At 42.4% G+C, this 18590-nt stretch overlaps 2 protein-coding genes across 3 annotated transcripts; one reads left to right on the top strand and one right to left on the bottom strand.

Annotated features, from left to right (window-relative positions):
- Nucleotides 1-2096: 2096 nt before the first annotated feature.
- Nucleotides 2097-4628, top strand: pcbd1 (pterin-4 alpha-carbinolamine dehydratase/dimerization cofactor of hepatocyte nuclear factor 1 alpha). Its single transcript, XM_069689961.1, has 4 exons — nt 2097-2220; nt 3012-3143; nt 3249-3329; nt 4178-4628. The coding sequence occupies exons 1-4, from the start codon at nt 2218-2220 to the stop codon at nt 4268-4270; spliced, it is 309 nt and encodes a 102-aa protein (XP_069546062.1). The 5' UTR covers nt 2097-2217; the 3' UTR covers nt 4271-4628.
- A 53-nt stretch (nt 4629-4681) lies between these two features.
- sgpl1 (sphingosine-1-phosphate lyase 1) lies at nt 4682-17540 on the bottom strand. Of its 2 annotated transcripts, none has more exons than XM_069689959.1 (14): nt 17471-17540; nt 13697-13862; nt 12734-12801; nt 12302-12449; nt 12068-12147; nt 11703-11831; nt 10221-10309; nt 10013-10121; nt 9824-9922; nt 9585-9731; nt 9052-9290; nt 8808-8954; nt 8604-8724; nt 4682-7144 (listed from the first exon to the last, which is right to left on the bottom strand). In XM_069689959.1, the coding sequence occupies exons 1-14, from the start codon at nt 17480-17482 to the stop codon at nt 7001-7003; spliced, it is 1698 nt and encodes a 565-aa protein (XP_069546060.1). In that variant the 5' UTR covers nt 17483-17540; the 3' UTR covers nt 4682-7000. The 2 variants fall into 2 exon arrangements, with proteins under 2 accessions (XP_069546060.1, XP_069546061.1); XM_069689960.1 differs by lacking the exon at nt 17471-17540 and adding an exon at nt 14855-14925.
- Between the last annotated feature and the right edge of the window lie 1050 nt (nt 17541-18590).

Below are 18590 nucleotides of genomic sequence, written 5' to 3'. Positions count from 1 at the left end.
TTACCATCACCCCGACATGTAAAATAGAGTTACATATATTATAGTTCCTTATCGGAGCTATATTGAGACGCATAAAACAATCCCGCGGTTATCGGAGCATGCAGGAGAAGCGGTACGTCCGTGAAATCAGTCCGTCTCCGGTGGAAATTGGTGAAACTATCCTTCGTGAAATGGTCCCTGCAGACCCGGCTGTTGGTGTTAATCCTACCGTCTCCTTTAGCGAGGCTCATCATGAAACCAATCCACCTCTTTTTCCTTTCTTCATCAGTAGGACATTTAAATAACAATGCAGCGCTGCTTTGGAGGTTCTTGCTTCCAGGAAAGATGAACTTGCGGGTGGAGGGAGACGTCCTGCAGCAGCTAGCTGATGTACAATAACAATCTGACTACTGCAGGAGTAGAACTGAAGTCGAGTGGGATGACTTCTTATGCAAATGAGCTCCAGGCTTGTATGCCATTTCACCGTGTGAGAGGAGGAGCCATGCAGAAGGTTATATAAACCGTCTGTGCGGTAGCTTGGTGACGTACTGAAGCTAGATTTTAGCCCCGCCTAAAAAAAACTGAGCTGAAGACAGATGAGAAACTGTTCAACGGTCTAACTCCATATTTCAGTGCGACAACGTTTTCAAACTTTGCACATGCTTTCAGCAACTCATTTCACACGTATATAATGTACTGAGAAGCAAATCTTGGAATTTGCTTTACATGGTCTTTAAGGACTCTTATCATTTGTGGGGGAGATGGAAAAAACAAGATTGATGTCAGTTTACAAGTTTAAAAAGGTTATTGCGTACGCCGATCAACAGCAACATTAAAACCACTGACAGGTGAAGTATAAAGTATGATATCAATAAATGCTCCCTTCATATGGATTATAATGTTCAGTTGTTGTTCAATCTGATTAGAAAGTGTTGATTTATTTAGATGGTTATTCTGGAGACTATAATAGGTGGCGCTGTTGAACTGCACTGAGCTCTACAGAGAGGTGTTCCTAATATAGTGGTCCTCCTATTTGAATAAATAAGGTTGACAAAATATTAGGAACACCTAATACACAGCACACAGTGCAGTTCAACAGCACCACAAATTACAGTCTCCAAAGTGACTATTTCAATAAATCAACACCTGTCTCAATCAGATTAAACAACAACTGAACATTATAATCCTTATAAAGGAAAGGTTTATTGCTGGACTGTTGTTTTATATTTCGTGCTTCACCTGTCAGTGGTTTAAATGCTGCAGCTGATACTTTACTTTTCCAATTTGACTCCAATCTTAATGGTTTTGCTTTCCTTTCTAACTAAAACACCGAAGCACCCTTCTCATTTCCATCTCCTGTCGACTGTTAAATGCGGATCACTTGTCACATTCCCTCCCTGTTTTCATTTCATTAACCACTTCATTTCTCTGAGCACTCGCTGTGACAGATGAGTTCATTGGGGCGACCTCAAAGGAGCAGCTCGTTAACCTCTGACATGAACTCCAGTCAACTGAAGACTGTCGTTTTAAATCTGCTGTCCTGTTTAACCAAAACAAAATTATCAGTGGACTATTATTCTGAAGTTTAAGTTCCTGTTTAATATGTGTGCATACGCAGTATAAAATAGATCACAGAGTGTATCAAAGTTGCAGTCCTCCCTCTGTCTCTGTTTGAATCCATCTTTATACCATACCTCCTCAGAGTGATGTGTTTGTTTGTTTGTTTGTTGTATTTGTTATTTCTGTATTCAGTGGCAGACTGTCACAGGTACACTACCTCCAAGCGACACGCAACTGAATGTAGTATCCTGTACATCCTGTTCTCCTTTTCTGGCTAAAGTATTTGCAAGATCAATAAAAAGATTTAAAAGAAGATAATGGCAAGAACCAAAAATAAATAAATACAAAAAAAAATACAAAATAAAAGTTGCAGTTCTCGCTCTTTGATCACACAGCAAACACAGGCCTCCAGTGTTGAATCTATCTGGCCTCACATGCTTTCTTGTGCAACAGAGGACAGTTCATGATTAAACCCATGCTGACAGGTGCCTGACATCAGCCAATCAGCAGTGAGGATTTAAACTCAGGCTTGTGCAGGAGCAGCTAAGCAGGACCCACGGCTCGTGTGTCGGATGGATTTATTCCAGCTGCTCTGACTGGCTGCCAAAGCATATCTGCCTGCGTGCAACAGGGAGCTGGAGCTGAACCTCCACTTGTGCATGAAAACACTCTGCAAACATGGTGAGTACACACAAGCTCTCCGGCCGCTCACCGCCTCAGACATCGGCTGACACTCACTCAATGAAACGCCATTTGTTGAAGCTTGATGACAGAGGAAGGTTTTTAGATAGATCAATACAATGCAGTGTCATGTTTGTTGATATGTTTTTGCACGGATGGATGTGTGTGTGTGTGTGTGTGTGTGTGTGTGTGTGTGTGTGTGTGTGTGTGTGTGTGTGTGTGTGTGTGTGTGTGTGTATAAAATTGTTTTATTTGAAGAATGGATGAGGTTTGAACCAGTGGGAGCTGTTTGTGTGCTGCCCAGCCACTCTGCTGATAGAGCAGATTAGAGCGTTGCTATGATACCTGTTGATGTCACTGCTCTGCTCCAGGCTGTGGGTGAGACGTCTGTTTGCCTTGTTGTTGTTGTTTTTTTTTAAGCTCATCTGGGGACAAAGCCCTCCGATGAAACTTCCAGATTCACTGACATCCTGTGTGTCTGTGAGGGGATGTTGTGAAATGTTGACAGGGTCCGGACGGCTGAATGAACCCAACTTTAAATCATGTGATTCTGCATCATGTGTCAAGATTAGGAAGCCAGTGACTGACTGACTGACTGACACCCCCTCTCCCCTCCCTCCCTCCACCATCATCATCATCACACATACCTTTGAACCAGCTAGTTTTTTTTGTTTTTGTTTTTTTAAACCCAGAAAGCGGCCTCTCTCATTGTTTCCAGATGGGATCCTGTGCAACCAATCACAGTTTGTGTTTGTGATCTGCCCCTGTTACCTCCTGCTCTGTCCTCACAGGCTGGGAAGATCCAGGGTCTGACTGAGGAGGAGAGGAACCACCTCCTCCCCCTGTTGCGCAGCGCTCAGTGGGTGGAGGTTGTTGGACGGGACGCCATTTATAAAGAGTTTATCTTCAAAGACTTCAATCAGGTTCTAATATTTTATTGTTTTTGACTCACAAAACCCTCCTGTACATTATTTATATGCACAGTACATGACTGAGTGAGTGCTTGTTTTTTTTGTGGGTTTTTTTAGGCTTTTGGTTTCATGTCTAGAGTGGCTATACAAGCAGAGAAGATGGACCATCATCCTGAGTGGTTCAATGTTTATAATAAGGTATGAAGGACCAATAAAGACTTTAGATGTGCACATTTTTTGATAATCAGTGAAAACCATAGAAAACATTACAGCTGGGTTTGAGTTCAGATTGGCTGTCCTTGCTATAGATGCTACAGATTTATTTTTAAGAGCAAAGTGAGATAGGGGGAGGGGGGGTGCGAGTACTGGGTTCAGTCACTGGGTTCAGTCACTTCAATCAGAAGACTTCAGGTGGGTTGTGTTAAAGAATTGGGAACTACAACATCTTTTTTTGGACATTTTAATGACTCTATTTGATTGCAGCAGTCAGGGATTGACAGGTAATGAGGGTAAGAGGAGACTAACATGCAGCAAAGATCAAATCAAACCGGGGACTTCCTGCTCAAGGCCTGTGTGCACGTGCTGCCTGCTGAACCACTCAGCTAGCGGGTCGTTGTTGACGCTGAAATTTTCCGTGTTTTTTTTCCCTTTTTTTTTGTTGTCAGATTTGAATATTGGCATACTGGGTTGACAGTGCCGTGTTTGGTCTACTCTGCAGCTTTCAATTCGGTTGATTTCACCGTTACCGTGCTGCTTACCTTTCCTGCACGTCAACTACTTTTAGTACATTTCAAGTGGTTTTGTCACAAAAACATCAAAGACACTTTTTCATGGCCTTCGCTTCAGCTGACTCATCGCTGCTTATATCATTTTGTGACAAATGACAATCTCAGGTCATTAATCTTTGGGTTCAGAGTACGTCAGTGGAAAGTTTCGAGTGTCAAACGTAGTGAAATTCACTTCAGAAAAATAATCGGCCTGTTCTGGTCATGTGAGCGTCATACTCACAGATTTCCCCTCTCTGCTCCATTGTCCTCTGTTCTCAGGTCCAGATCACTCTCAGCACCCATGACTGCGGTGGGCTGTCCCAGCATGACATCACTTTGGCCTCCTTCATCGACCAAGCGTCTCTGATGTGAAAACTGAAACGCTGGAAGTCACGGCTCTTCTGAATATGTGACCTGCAAAACCCAAAGAATAAGAGCTATTTACTGTCGGTTCATTGTGAGACATCCAGCTGTGAGTGTCAGACTGCAGAGGACCCACTGTAGCTGCTACTGTTGGGTTTATACATCAAGAAAAAAAGATTAGAAGATGAAGGAAATGGTCAAATCACGTTTAAAAACTAAGATATAAAAAAAAATGAAGTGATGTCTGAGCAACCATTCCAGTTAATACAACACATTCACAGTGGTACATGCGTCCTTCTGTCCCAACTAGTGTCTTATGGGCCAAATGTTTTTATACTGTGTTAATAAAATGTTGTTTTTCCCGTCAGTGTGTTTGTGTTGTGAATAAAAACAAAAAACGACCAGAAGATGATCTCCTCGTCAGACTGAATGCATTTTATTGAAAACACAACACGGCCTGCTGTGGTCAACGCAGCGTGTTAACAGAGTGGGTTAACAGGGTTTGATGAGGATCTTCTTCCAGGAGAAAACATCACGTTTCTGAACTTCCATCTGGTGAATGAGGATGCACTCTTACACGAGCAGAGATACATTCAGTGCCTCACACATGATGACACAGTGAAAGTCAAGACGGATCTACGATGGAGATGTGATTCGATCCAGTACTCTGATGGTCTTCTCTTCAAATTAACACATTTTAATAAGGGTGCATTTGAGTCGTTATGAAGCCAAACCCATGATATTAGAGAATAACTGTTATGATGACATGAGTTAAAACACTTATTATTGCTACAATGTGTCACCACAGAAGAAGAATACAAGCCAGGCAGATTGTATACTTTCTGCGTAGACTTGTTAATAATCTGTTGAAGATTTCGGCCTAAAGAGGAATTTATATTCAAAGTTAGTATTCAAAATAGATTTCTTGGCCAAACAATCATAATTTTGGAGGATAATATTTCTCCACATTTCGTTTTTGTTTTTGCACAGGCATGTGTTTCCACACCTTGTCAGCGGGCGGAGAGTTTCAGGATGGGTGGGATGATGATGATGGTACGAGCTTTCACCGTTAGCGGCCGTGTTTTAAAATAAGCACCGACTAAAAGCTGAGAAAATTCTTGCACATGTAAGACGCTAAATACATTCATGTCTAATCTCTTTAAAACTCATCAGGACATAAAAACACAGTTAGTGAAAACACACACAAAAAACACACACAAATGAAGTGATTACTGAACACCCAGTGGTCACACAAATGCTTAAATTGCACTAACAAAGCTGATAGACTTTCATTTACTAGTATTCTTCTAATGACTTGAACATCAATATCAGAGCGTTCCCCATCGTTTCACTTCATGAAAGGAAAAGATACATATTGCACAAACATGGAAATCATTTCAACAACATCAGGAAAGCATGTGAAATAAAGAGAACAAGATCCTTTTGGTGTTACAGTATGCATTGTTAAGTTGTCGACCTGTCAGTAAACGTTCCGGCTGAGTGGATATTTACTAAAGTAGTTTCTCCAAAGATAGGAAACTATTGAATTTGTCGGTCTGTGGATCAGAAATCTCCGTCACAGTGGGTCTGTTTCCTCTCTGTCTGTGTATTTAAGAACACTTTATTAGTTAATCAAATGCCCCGACAATGTGACGTCCATCATGTTAGAAATGAAAACACGTCGCCCTGTTAGACCGTGTTTCAGTGGATGAATGAATGCATGACGTTTGCATTGAGTGGAAACTGAGGTAGATTGAATTAGGAGACAATTTAATACAACAAGGTGACGCAGAGACGACTACAACGCAGACGGCCGAGGAAATAATGCGTTAATGTTACAGCAGACCGGAGCTGAAACGAAGCCTCCGGTCCGGCCTGTTTAAGATCCGAGACAAGCGACTACGGAGTGGAGATGGTCATAAAACAATCAAAGTGGCTGATAAACTTTGGATTGCCGCTTTCAGAAAACATGAATGCCCTTGTTCTCCTGTCTTTTGTTGAATATTAATGACATTTAAAAGCTCCCACTATCTAAATCATTCTGCCGCTGTCTACGAATCCAACCGTTGATAAGAGCACGAACGCAGACGTAAAACAAAAGCAACGTCAAGTGCTGACAAAACACGCGTTCACGCTTAGAGACGAAGTTCGAGCGGAACGTCAGAGCTGCAGTTTCAAGTGATTTACAGATTAACCTGATTATGTTCTCTGCTACATGATCAGTACATCGGGTTTCATGCTAGAGGGCAGCACAGCGATGCGAACAGGTTCTCAGTGGCTTTGTGTTTTTTTGCCGAGTCATCACAGATGGTGAAGCAGTGACGAGCTGAAATGTTCTGGCATTAAAAAAATACAAATAAAATAACTGAATGGTCTTGCTACGCAATCAGTAGAGATCATGACAGACATGTATTAGAACATTAACCTTAAATTGAAATGAACTTTAAAAACAAAACAACACACACACACACACACACACACACGCACACGCACACATTTCCACTACATAATTAAAATCAAATTAAAAGACTAAAGCTCGTTTGGACCCAGTCATTCTGTCTCTTACAACCGATTTCCATCTGAGCTGTTTAAAATGACGATGGCTTGTGCTTCAAAGATCTTTGCAGATGTTTTCCGTACGGTGTAGTAATGCAAGATAAGGCAACCGTTGTGTGATTAACTCGGAGCTCTGGGGAGGAGGCGAGCGCGTTTCCCTGCGTGCGGCGGCCCGGTCCCAGTTCAGTGGGCTTTGCCGTTGCCGTTCATGTGGCTGGTGTTTGATTTGGCCACCTCGGTGCTGTAGAGACAGTCCAGGAAACCTCGGGAGATCTCCGTCACCATGGACCTGTCTGGGATGGACTGGGCCATGCCGTAGATCGCTCCCTGAAACAACAGGAAGACATGAAGGAGTTTTAATAAGTGCACAGAAATAAAGGAAACAACTAAACAGATCTTCTGCCTCAGACAGCAGCAAATATTTAGAGATTTAGAGGTTCAGTGCTGCATTATACATTTCTAGGTGTAACCACTTTTTAGAAGCCCGTCTTGACTACTTTCAGGTATTTTTCTACATTTCCCACAATGTCAGATGCAGAAATAAACTGCATCAATACCTTCTTTTAGTTAAAGTGTGGCACAGATGTGACACTTTTTAATGTCTACTGGAAGTGTGTCAAAATCAAAGAGTCTTTTTGTTCTTATTTTTGTAAAATGAATGTCAAGCATTAACGTTGTAACTTTCAGCTGTGCAAATAGTGCGTTGCTCACAGGCTGTCAGGGGTCCATGGACAACATAATGACGTTGGGACAGACGCTCTCACGCATTGACCCTTTCAACTTCAAGACAACCGTTCAACAACTTAACTAGAAACGGGTGCTTATTGTGTATAACAATAAAGGTTTTGGGTCATTGCCTATGAAAAGATGAAGGCATGCTGGGAAATTCTAAATTTGTTTGTCCAATGACCTCACTCCCTGTCAACTTTGATAACTTGCGTTGACGTCATGAAGTTTTGTTCGCAACGGTTCAACCTTTTATCAAGAAGCTCTTTAGCAAATGGGCAAGAAGTTAGCAGCATAGACCAGACTGTTGCTCACAGCTTCAGTCTTTGCAGTGATTATAGTCTGGAAACCCTGTTTGCTATAAGGTTTCCCCCGCGAGGCGGACCAATCAGTGACCGGTTGGGATGGCTAAGTACGTCGATTTTCCGAAGATGGCGGTCAATATTCAGTCCATGATGGTCAATGCTCATTGGTTAAAGGTTGCTCTAATCGTTTTTAAATGAACCCGAGGTCGACACCCATTAGGGTGCAACGATTGGAAACAATCCTTCATCAAGTGTGTTCACGCAGTGAATCTGGGTCTGGTAATTCTCGGCTGTGATTGTGACCTTGTTCAATTTCTTTGTCCTCGGTGTGACCAATGCAGCTAACAAACCTGCCAGGCACAGTGCAGGCTGATGCTGCTGGTGTCCACTTAAATTCACATTTAATACAACAAGAAAAAGAAAAAAAAAGCCATACAGGCCGACGGCATGGTAAAGAGTACAGACAAAGATGAAAATGAAGTTGGTTGTTTCTGATTTAAATGCTGAATCAGCACTTAAATGAGGGAATATTTTCTCCTTTGGGTTCCTCCGACAGTCCACAGACACATACATCAGCTGATTGGAAACTGTGCGGTAAATTAACTGTCGATGTGAATTTTACTTCATGCGGCAGCTCCGTTACAGACTGTCGGACCGTTGAACATCAGAGCAAAGCGGTGAGTTATTGATTCAGAGAACTGACTGGACTAATTTTCTAACTTCGTCCTGTGTGTACACAGTCCGGTCTCACTCACCATTCCTGTGGTTTTGTCTTTGGGGTTCTTCATGATGATGGCGACCTGCTCTTTGACCTCACGAATGAATTCGTCGGCTACCCCCGGCTGGGTGTGCAAAACTGTGCAACAAATGTGGATGCTGTGAAAGAGGACATCACGCAGTTGTGAGTATTTGAACAAAATTTAAATCCATCAAATGAATGTTATTTGTGTTGCACCGACCTGGACGGGTACTGCAGGGTGTTCAGATTCCAGCCCTTTGATGTCAACGCATTAGACAGACGGAAAATATCGAAAACATCCGAGCCGATCGCGACCACTGACACCTCTGGCTCCCCGAACACAAACACTCCTTTTATCTTGCGGATTCTATCAAGAAGAAAAAAGATAAATAAATCTCAGAGGCTTAAATTATGGTTTAAGAGTTCTCATATTGTTATTAACATATGACTTTTGTGCGTCCTACTGTGTTGTGATCTTGCGTGCGGTGCTGATGATCTTCTTGGTGGCATCCACGTATCCGTTCTCTCCCATGTGCATCATGGTCGCCCAGCAGGCAGCGATGATCCCTCCCGGCCTGGAGCCGGCCACAGAGGGCGAGGCGTAGATTCCCCCCTGCCAGTCCGGAGCTACGAAGTACTGGTACTGACGGTACTTCTTATCACTGTAGAGGATCACGGAGGAACCTTTGGGGGCGTAGCCATACTGGAGAGAAATGTGACAAACAGACAGATTCAAACAAGGATGTCCAGTTCAGATTAAATGATACATTACGTTACGATACTTTCCAACACTTATTGCATAAATGAGACTACATTACAGAGCTGAAAAACTAGCAGTGTATACAAGCTTAAAAAACTAAATCTTGTCACCCTCATGGTACAATGTTTAAGGCTGCATGAACTTGGATGTTTAGTTTTTTAGTAAGAGAAAGAATAAAACAAGAGAAACTAAATAACAGAATTGTTGATCTGAAGGGAATAAACCGCCACTCCTTACCTTGTGTGTGTCTGCGGAGATGCTGGAAACGCCTTTTACCGTGAAGTCAAACGGGGGGAGTTTGTAACCGGCCTTGGCCATGAAGACGATGAGAAAACCGCCCAGACAGGCATCCACATGCAGCGGGAGGTTGTAGCGAACGGCCAGCTGGAAACGCACGGAGGGAAAGTTTCAGGGATTTAACTTCCCCGTTTTCATTTCAGAAACTATTTAAAAAGGAAAAATCTTCTACTTCTGACCTTTGCTACTTCCTCAACGGGATCCATGATTCCATGAGGAAACTGCGGCGTGGAGCAGACGAGCATGGCCGTGTTTTTGTTGATGTATTTCTTCATCGCCTGAAAAGAGAGCAAACAATGTGGGAATAATGCACGTCTTATAAATAGCAGTCAATTAGCACATGCTGCCCGCGCATGTCGGATTCTCACCTTCACATCTACTTTCATAGTTTTCTTGTCGAGGGGAATGTGAATGAGCTTCATCCCGAAGTAATGTGCTGCTTTGTCAAAAGCTGCATGGACGCTCATCGGTGCAAGACTGCAGAAGTTGGAAGGAAAACGCAAAAAATTATTTTACGACCGTCTCCGTAAAAACAAAACCTGGACGCGGCCTCGTGTCTTCTAAAGCTCATCTTACATTTCAGGGTGTTTGACGCCTCGTTCGTACGCCATGTCTCTGTAGGCCTTGCAGGCCATCAGGATGCTCTCAGTTCCTCCTGAAGTAACCTGCACAAAGTGGAAGAAAAGATGCATCAAACTAAGTCCACCAACCGTGTACTGGCTTGTATGTTTCCTGTGCATGTATTGTTTGGTTAGATTGTTCTATAATTCTGCATAGATATGACCTAAAACATTATCAGTCCTAAAAGAAAAAAAAGAGAACATAATTAACCAAATGAGGCAGAAATATTGTACTTGCTCATTTGTTTATCAAGACAAAATATTCAATACTACACATCTGTGAGTGGTAAAAGTATGTGGACTTCGAAGATGAGGAGTTCATTTGAAGTTGAAATTAAGAGTTTAATCAATGGGATGACAATCGAATGTGAATGAGTTCCCCGTTTCATTTAAGGAACAGAAATCTATCAAAGTCTGAGGTCCACAACATGTTTGTTGAAGTGTATCACGGCACGAACAGAGAAGATTTCCTCCAAAAAAGGGTTGTTGATGCTCTTCAGGGTGGAAAAGGGTATAAAACCGTTTCTAAAGAATTTGGGCTTCAGCAGTTCACAGTCAGAGTGTACATAGTGTACAAATGAAGGAAATTCAAGTCCATTGTCAGCCTCCCCAGGAACGGGAGACCAACAAAAGATAACTCTGAGTACACAGCGGTTAATAGTGCATGAGGTCAACAAAGGAACCCAGGGTAACTTCTCAGCAACTAAAGGCATCTCTCACATTGTTAATGTTCATAAGTCCACCGCCAGGAGAACAGTGAACAACATGTTTGCATGGCAGGTTGGATACAGAAAGCTCCATTATGGACAGATGGGACCAAACTAAGGTTGTTTGGTTTAAATAAGAAGTGTTATGTTTGGCGAAAGGAAAACACAGCAGTCCAGCATAAGAACTTCATCCCATCTGTGAAACAGGGTGGTGGTAGTATCATGGTTTGGGCCTGTTTGCTGCATCTGGGCCGGGACGGCTTTTCATCGTTGAAAGAAGAACGAATTCTGAATTACACCAGCGAATACCAAAAGAAAAATGTCAGGACATCTATCTGTAAACTGAATCTCTAAAGAAAGTGAGTTATAAAGCCAGAAAATAACTCAAACAAGTTATTCTGCGAAATAGGAATACAGTTCATGTTTCAAAGTCCTGATCTTAATCTATTAGAAATGTTGTGGAGGGACCTGAAGCGAGCGGTTCATCTGAAGTAAACAATCAACGTTCCAGAGTAGAAGAAGAAATTCCTCTTCGCTGATGTGCAGGACTGATTGATAAGTTGACTGTAGGTGTCACACCAGACAATAAAAGCAAAGGTTCACATACTTTTGCCATTCATAGATAGGTAAGAAGTCAAATATTTCTCTTCATCTACTATCTATCTACTTTCTAGTATCTATCTAGTACTCTATTCTCAAGGCTTCTCAAGCGGCTGTGTGTGGGGACTTACTGTCCCACAGGAGTTCGGTCCACCGCGGAAAAGTGTGCAAGACATTCTCACAACCTCTGCCTCCATCTTCCTCACGCCAGGAAAGATGTCGGGATGAAGAGGGTTGCTCCACGCAAAATCTCCATATACCTGAAGAACAAACGCAAAAATGAATGAGCTACAAAAGAACTACAAATTTTCATTTACTCTAGTTATTTACAGTGAGTCATGAAGAAAAACAAAAACCCGAGATTTAAAATAATGAAAAGTAACAAAAGTCCGACTCTGTGCTGCTGATTGTAACCAACAGTAAAATGTATTCAAGCTCGACCTCGAGTTGTTCGTGTTCGGAATAGCAAAGTCCAGACATGTATACAGACGCATACCTTCACCAGGAGTTTAGTCAGTGATTCATCCCCCCAGTACACTGCTCCAGAAACACAGCCTTTCTCCCACTGCACCTCATCTGCAACGACACATCATGCCTTCAGAAATCTCTGCCTTTCATAAAGGCATTTCTTTTCAAGAGGAAAAAAAAAAAGACGACATGTTTTTCTTATCAGGAATAGAGATTAGAAAATAACATTCAGGAAGATAACACAGATAAGGCTCGTACTTACTCAAGGTTTCATACTCTCTGATCTTGTCCATGACTTGGCTCTGAGCCAGACCTTTAGAGGGCAGCTTTGTAGTGTAGCTCATCCCCTCCTTCAGAGTACACAGACTGACAGACATGTCATCCAGAGCCTTGTTCAGCTGCTTCTGAATCTGATATAAAGAGAAGAATGAGTTACTTCATGGGCATCAGCTGTCAGTAAAAACAACAGAGAGGAAAATCATCAGTGAAGTAACAGTGTGGCCGACTGACCAGAAGTAACCACACATTATCACCACCGGGTGATGTTAAGTATGGCAAAGGTCTGAACACCACCACCACCACCGCCACCGCCTCTTGGATATGCAGTCATCCAAGAGTGACTCATGAGAGCCTCAGACAACAGAGTCAGTGCTTGTTGGGACAAAGAAGGAAGAGATTTACCGCTGATACTTACTGTCACGCCAACAAAGGGGATTTTTCTGATGATTCGAAAGCACTGCTTCTTGATTCGGGATGTGAGACCTATTAGGCAAAGAGACGAGGCAGCAGCTGTGGTGAAACGCTAGCACACATTCAACCACAAACTATTAAACAGCTGACTGGGGTCTGCAGTCACACGTCAAGACGAGACGTGCTCTGAGAAACCGGAGGCGTATTCATGAGGTATTTTATTCTGACCATGGAAGGACTGAAGCCTCGTTGTCACCTTTCACGCTCTCTGAAGTGAAGTAAGATGAGTGCTGATGAATTGAACCACTGATTGGTTGATAGAAGATCTAGAAAGTCTTGTTGATTGAAGGTTTTTCTCAGACAAACACACAAGTACTGCACTTTCATACGCTAAATGCAGAGTAGCAGGGAAAGACAGGTTTCTATAAAAATGATACTCACTCAACGGCTGAGACCAAATTTTGAGATAACATACAGTCGATTAGAAGATGTTAAAACACATATTAAAGTCGTTCCAAGTTATGGAACGAGCTGCCTGAGGAAATAAGGTCTGCAGAGTCAGTGACATCTGTTAAGTCTCTTCTTAAAACATACTTTTATCGGAGAGCCTTTGCTGATTTTAGTGATCAATTCTTATTTATTTTATAAGTTCACTGTGTTGTTAAGACTTCTCAGAATTCACTTGTTGTTTTGTTTTAATGGCTTATTTTATGTAAAGCACTTTGTAACTGAAGTTTAGAAAAGTGCTATAGAAATAAAGTTTATTGTTATTATATAAAAAAAAAAAAAAAAAAGAATGTGATTACAAAGTACAGTGTGGGAGCCAAACTCTGCTAAACTACACTGTGAAAGTGGCCAAATGTGAGCACGGACTCCAAAAGCTCTGTGACTGTTAGCCGACTTCATGTGTTATCGTCCCTGATTGAGACTCCTTCTTTGTACTCGAGCGTCATGTGTGAAAGATTACTTTCTTGCTGGAAGAGGAAGCCTTTGACCCACACCGCTCCCAGTGTGGTGATGACCGACACGCCGATGATCTGCCACGGCTCCAGGTCCCCGCAACGGGAGTTGACCTGCCGTCGGCCCTCCTCCAGGTACAGCAGCACCATCTCCTTATACACCTCCAAGGCACTCTGGAGACACACACACACACACACACACACACACACACACACACACACACACACACACACACACACACACACACACACACACACACACACACACACACACACACATTACAACATGTTGAAGTGTCAGCATTTAAATTTGAAGGAAGTCATAAGACTCTTACGTCACTGTAAATTAGTGTCCGACCGACACTGGACTTTTAGGGCCAAGGTTGATATCAATATTAGGAAGTAAAAATAAATTCCAATTTTGAAATATCAAGCAAAATGTGTTCCTCAAACACTTGAGAGAAAGATATGTAATGGAGGAAGGATATCTTACACTTTAACAATCAACTTTATTCTCTAAAAAAAAAAAACAGCAGAGAATTGAAATGGGGAACTTCACTGAGAGTATAATTATCATAAATAACTATTAAACAAAACTAATTGAACAATTTCTAAATTACCCAAAGCATCTTTTTCTGCATTGGGGTCTGTAAAAGTATCGGTCAGCCTCTCTGCATGTTAGAAATCTTTTCTCATGATTATGTTTATACGTAAGCTGCTGATGAAACTCCATCATTACTATTTTATTTCAAAACGAGGCAATAATTCTACTTCAGTTCATTTTTATGAGACATTCTCAAAGATTTATACATCTGCAATACATGCAGATACACATACATCAAATTACAGTAATAACTCAGCATATTAGCTCATAAAATACTGCAACTCAGGCCCTAAATCTTCATATGCAACACGATTAATTCAGTCAGGCATCTAAAAGTACAGTTCAAGAATTCTGACCAACAGTGAAGTAGAAATGTTCTCGAGCGTGACTGACAACACATGAGGAACAGGAAACATGTGTTTCATAAAGCTTTTTAAAGGCAGGTAACTTTCCCCAGCACGAGAACATGCTGAAGTAATCACTGAAGTAGCTTCAATAACAGCTCGAGGTGCTCGGGTACGTTTAAATCTGGTTAGAAGTCAGTTAAAGTTGAAGTACTCACATCAGAAGACATTGTCACACCTACAGAGTGTTTATTCCTTCTCTCACTAAAACCCTGTCAGCTCTTCCTCTGACTGTCACTGGGCTCTGTGTGCCCCAGGTGAGAGTAAGAGGAGCTCTCAGCCAACCGGGGACGATCACCGAGACTCCTCCCACCACCGAGACTCCTCCCACCACGGAGCTGGCAACACAACACATCCAGCCAGCTGAGGGGATGTTTTGCAATCAGTCATGATAGGACAAGACAGGAAGTTTGCCTGTTAATACGCAGATCTCTGAGTGTTGTTCTACATCTATGCCTTATATCATAAAAAAAATTCAAATAATGTCAAAAATCTGAGTTTTCACAGCCTGAGAGGATCCAAGTGAGTCTTAAGCTGCAGCAATATCACAGTAAAACACCCATCAATTTTTACATCACATTACATTTCATTTAGCTGACGCTTTTATCCAAAGCGACTTACAATAAGTGCATTTCAACCATGATGGTACAAAACCCAGAACAACAGGAATCAAGAAAATACAATTTCTTCAAGAAAGCCAAACTACCAAGTGCTATCAGTAAGTGTCATCTTAAGTGCTACTAAAGTTCTCCTGTTCAAGGTAAAGTCAGAAGAGGTGTGTTTTTAGTTTGCGGCGGAAGATGTACAGAGTTTCTGCTGTCCTGATGTCAGTGGGGAGCTCATTCCACCATTTAGGAGCCAGGACAGCAAACAGTCATGATTTAGTAGAGTGTCTAGCTCAGTGAGGGAGAAACAAGCCGATTGGTAGAAGCAGAGCGGAGGGAGCGGGCTGGGATGTAAGGTTGGACCATGTCCTGGATGTATGCAATTTCATTACATAAGTGCAACTAAATTGTCAAATCATCTTTGTCTCTCCCACTTCAGGGATTTTATGGCTCAATAGCTGGCAGTTTGACAGCAGGACTCTCCAACTCAGCCACAATCAGATGAAGAAAGCTTAAAGTTCAAAAGACAACATCTTAAGTAATCACAATCAGTGCTGCCTGAAATAAACATCATATAATGGCACAATTCTGCAAGTGGCCCCTTGCGCAATGGAAACGCTGCTTATTATGTCACAGGTGTCTCAACGTTTGCTCCAACCTGTGAGGATGTGAGGTGTTACTATTATTATTATTATTATTATTATTATTACAGTTGAATCATACGAAGCAGTTGAAGCTCAGATGAAAGGTTTTTTTTCCCAGTAAATCTTAAGTGGAGGTCTGAGCTGCCAGTAAGCCACAGGAGTCCCCCGCCGTCCACGCCACCCCACCACGCCTGGACAACAGCTGCCATACCTGCCTGTTCGAATAACGTGTTCTCGTTCAGGTTTGGCAGGATCAGCTGCGGAGAGCCGACTGGGACGCAACGGAAAAGAAGCCGTGAACAAATGTTGGACGGGCGCCTTGACTTGAGTTTTCATAACAGGTAAAGTATGTCATGTAGAAAAGTACCAAGTGCCTGCGTGACCTCTGCCACGTATCAGTCATAAAGAAAAAGATTAAGTGATGCTATCTACCATCACTGCAGAAGACAAGTGTGCTCTTTCAGATAAGGACCTCTTTCTGTTATCCAACACATTTTCAGTCTACATTTCACCTTCAGGTCCGCCCACACTTCTCCAAACCATTCAGTGCTATCTGTCCGTCAGGAAAACTTACACCTACACCACACAAAGGACTTTCGTGCCAGTATTGTCTGACTCTTGTTAACCAGTGGACGCCCGTTCCTTTTCTCCCCCCATTACAACATTTGACTGACTATTCTGTGAGGAGACCTTTTGTTGTCTCCGAGGGGAGGACATGTTCTCATGGAAATGTACTGGGTATGAGGTGGCTGCTCTTGGGATACATCAAAGGAAAACTGACTGCAGAGTCGCACAACATCACCTCGGCTGTGAGTCAAAGAGACATGAAGAGATCAGGAAATAATTACAGCTGGAAAGTTGACTCAAACTTTGAGTCTTTGCCCTGGCAGCAGATCTGTGTCAGACGAGCTGTCCTCCAGTGATGAGTCTTTTTGTCTGCAGCAACAAAAAGTTGATTGAGCACCTTTAAGGAAAACCCAACAAATGTGAACAGCCCCCCTCCCTCTCCCCTCCCCTCCCCCTGAGGGTAACGCTTTGTTGAAACTTCCTGCAGGTTTATGTTGTGCAGGATCTCTAATTTTAAACAGTGGGTGCTACAATAAACAATAGGAGGGAGCTTTAAAGCATATGCAGAGGAAGTACCTCATCAAAACAAGGAGTCACATTTAGACTTCGCGGCAGCCGCACATGAAACATCACGTGTGTGGGTATACATGTATACAGTATTTCAGACATGTATGGGTGTCTGAAAACATGAATGTCCCATCTCAGGGGGGGCGAAATGTTTCTTCACAAAAAGCCTCAACTGAGTAGCGTAAAGCTGTGGTAACAAGCCTCGCTGTTGGACGCATTGTTTGTTGAATCGGGGCATCACTCGGAGAAAAACAAGTCGGGTCATTACCTAACTTCACTTTTGATAAACAAGTCTTCGCCCCCTCGAGCGTCTTGCAGCAGCACTGTCATCGTCCCGCGAGCCACACCGGATGTAACGTGACAAAACGGAATAAAGTGAAGCGGCACCTACCCAGTAATCCATGTCGACGAGGCAAACTGTCCTCTTTTTTGTGTCTGGTTCTTGGGCAAAGTCACCTCCGACGGTCTGCATCTACATGCTACTATCAAACACAGCAGCAAGCTAACTCTGATTCAGGAAGTAACTGGCGGTGTGATGGAGCTGCGCGCGCACTGCGCTTGTTTGGATCTGGCAACAGTGCGCTTTGAAGTGTTGCTCTTTGTGTGGCGGCGCGCGCGCTTTGCAGATCTTCTATCGAACCGGCGGCGGCGGCGTCGCACGTTTTCACGCGCACAACTGGACGAGTTAGTGCTGCGTTCAAAGGCTCCTCGTGAAAGCCACTACCGGTCGTGTGAGCGCATTTGATAAGCAGGGCGAACGACCAGGAGTTTTGGAAATACTGGAGCTACATTCAGTCCCACCCGCCCCCAGAAAAGTTGTATTCTTTAGATATTATTCTTTAAACTATTTTCATTGTATTTATCCATCTTAATGACAATTAACTTTGTTCAAATAGTTTTAATAAAATTTTAATTTGTAATGTAACACAATAAATATTTAAGCCACCCATTTCATGAAATGCTTGAAAGTAAGATACATTTTAAAATTTGGGGACCAGATTACCAAAGCTAAAACTTTCTAAGAAAAAAAATTAAATACAGCGGAGGGTGTTATTGTTGTGAAAGAAAAGCGATGTCTGAAGTGACAGCGATGTATCTGGGAAGTTCTGGATCGTTTAAAATGGTGGTAATCCTGTGGCATATTCATATTTACACCTGTGTTGGGAGGTTCACCTTTATTCTACTTATAATTTCGATATCTTCGATATTCCTGAAGGCATCATTCGGTTTACTTTTGTAATGAGGTGAATGTAGTTTTCTTTCTGGGAGTGAAAACAGCGCCACAGAGCTGCCGAGTACTGTAACTACATATCCAACAACAAGACGATGAAGAAACATACATTTTTGAGACAATAACGCAGCCAGTAAACACAGGGTAGCTGGGTGTGACATGATCTCCTTATACATACAGGTTTAAGTCTACTACACAGTAAATCACCCAGAATGATTTGAGGATCATATTTTCATCATAAACACATATCATAGCCTACTCGTTTGCAAAATTATCAAAA

This window comes from Brachyistius frenatus, unplaced genomic scaffold (assembly GCF_029030835.1).
Source record: "Brachyistius frenatus isolate BFR_SWC_R1_liver_20210118 unplaced genomic scaffold, ASM2903083v1 Contig_8, whole genome shotgun sequence".
NCBI lineage: Eukaryota > Metazoa > Chordata > Actinopteri > Embiotocidae > Brachyistius > Brachyistius frenatus.
The sequence above is the reverse complement of the archived record's forward strand: the minus strand, read 5'-3'. Positions and strand labels throughout refer to the sequence as shown.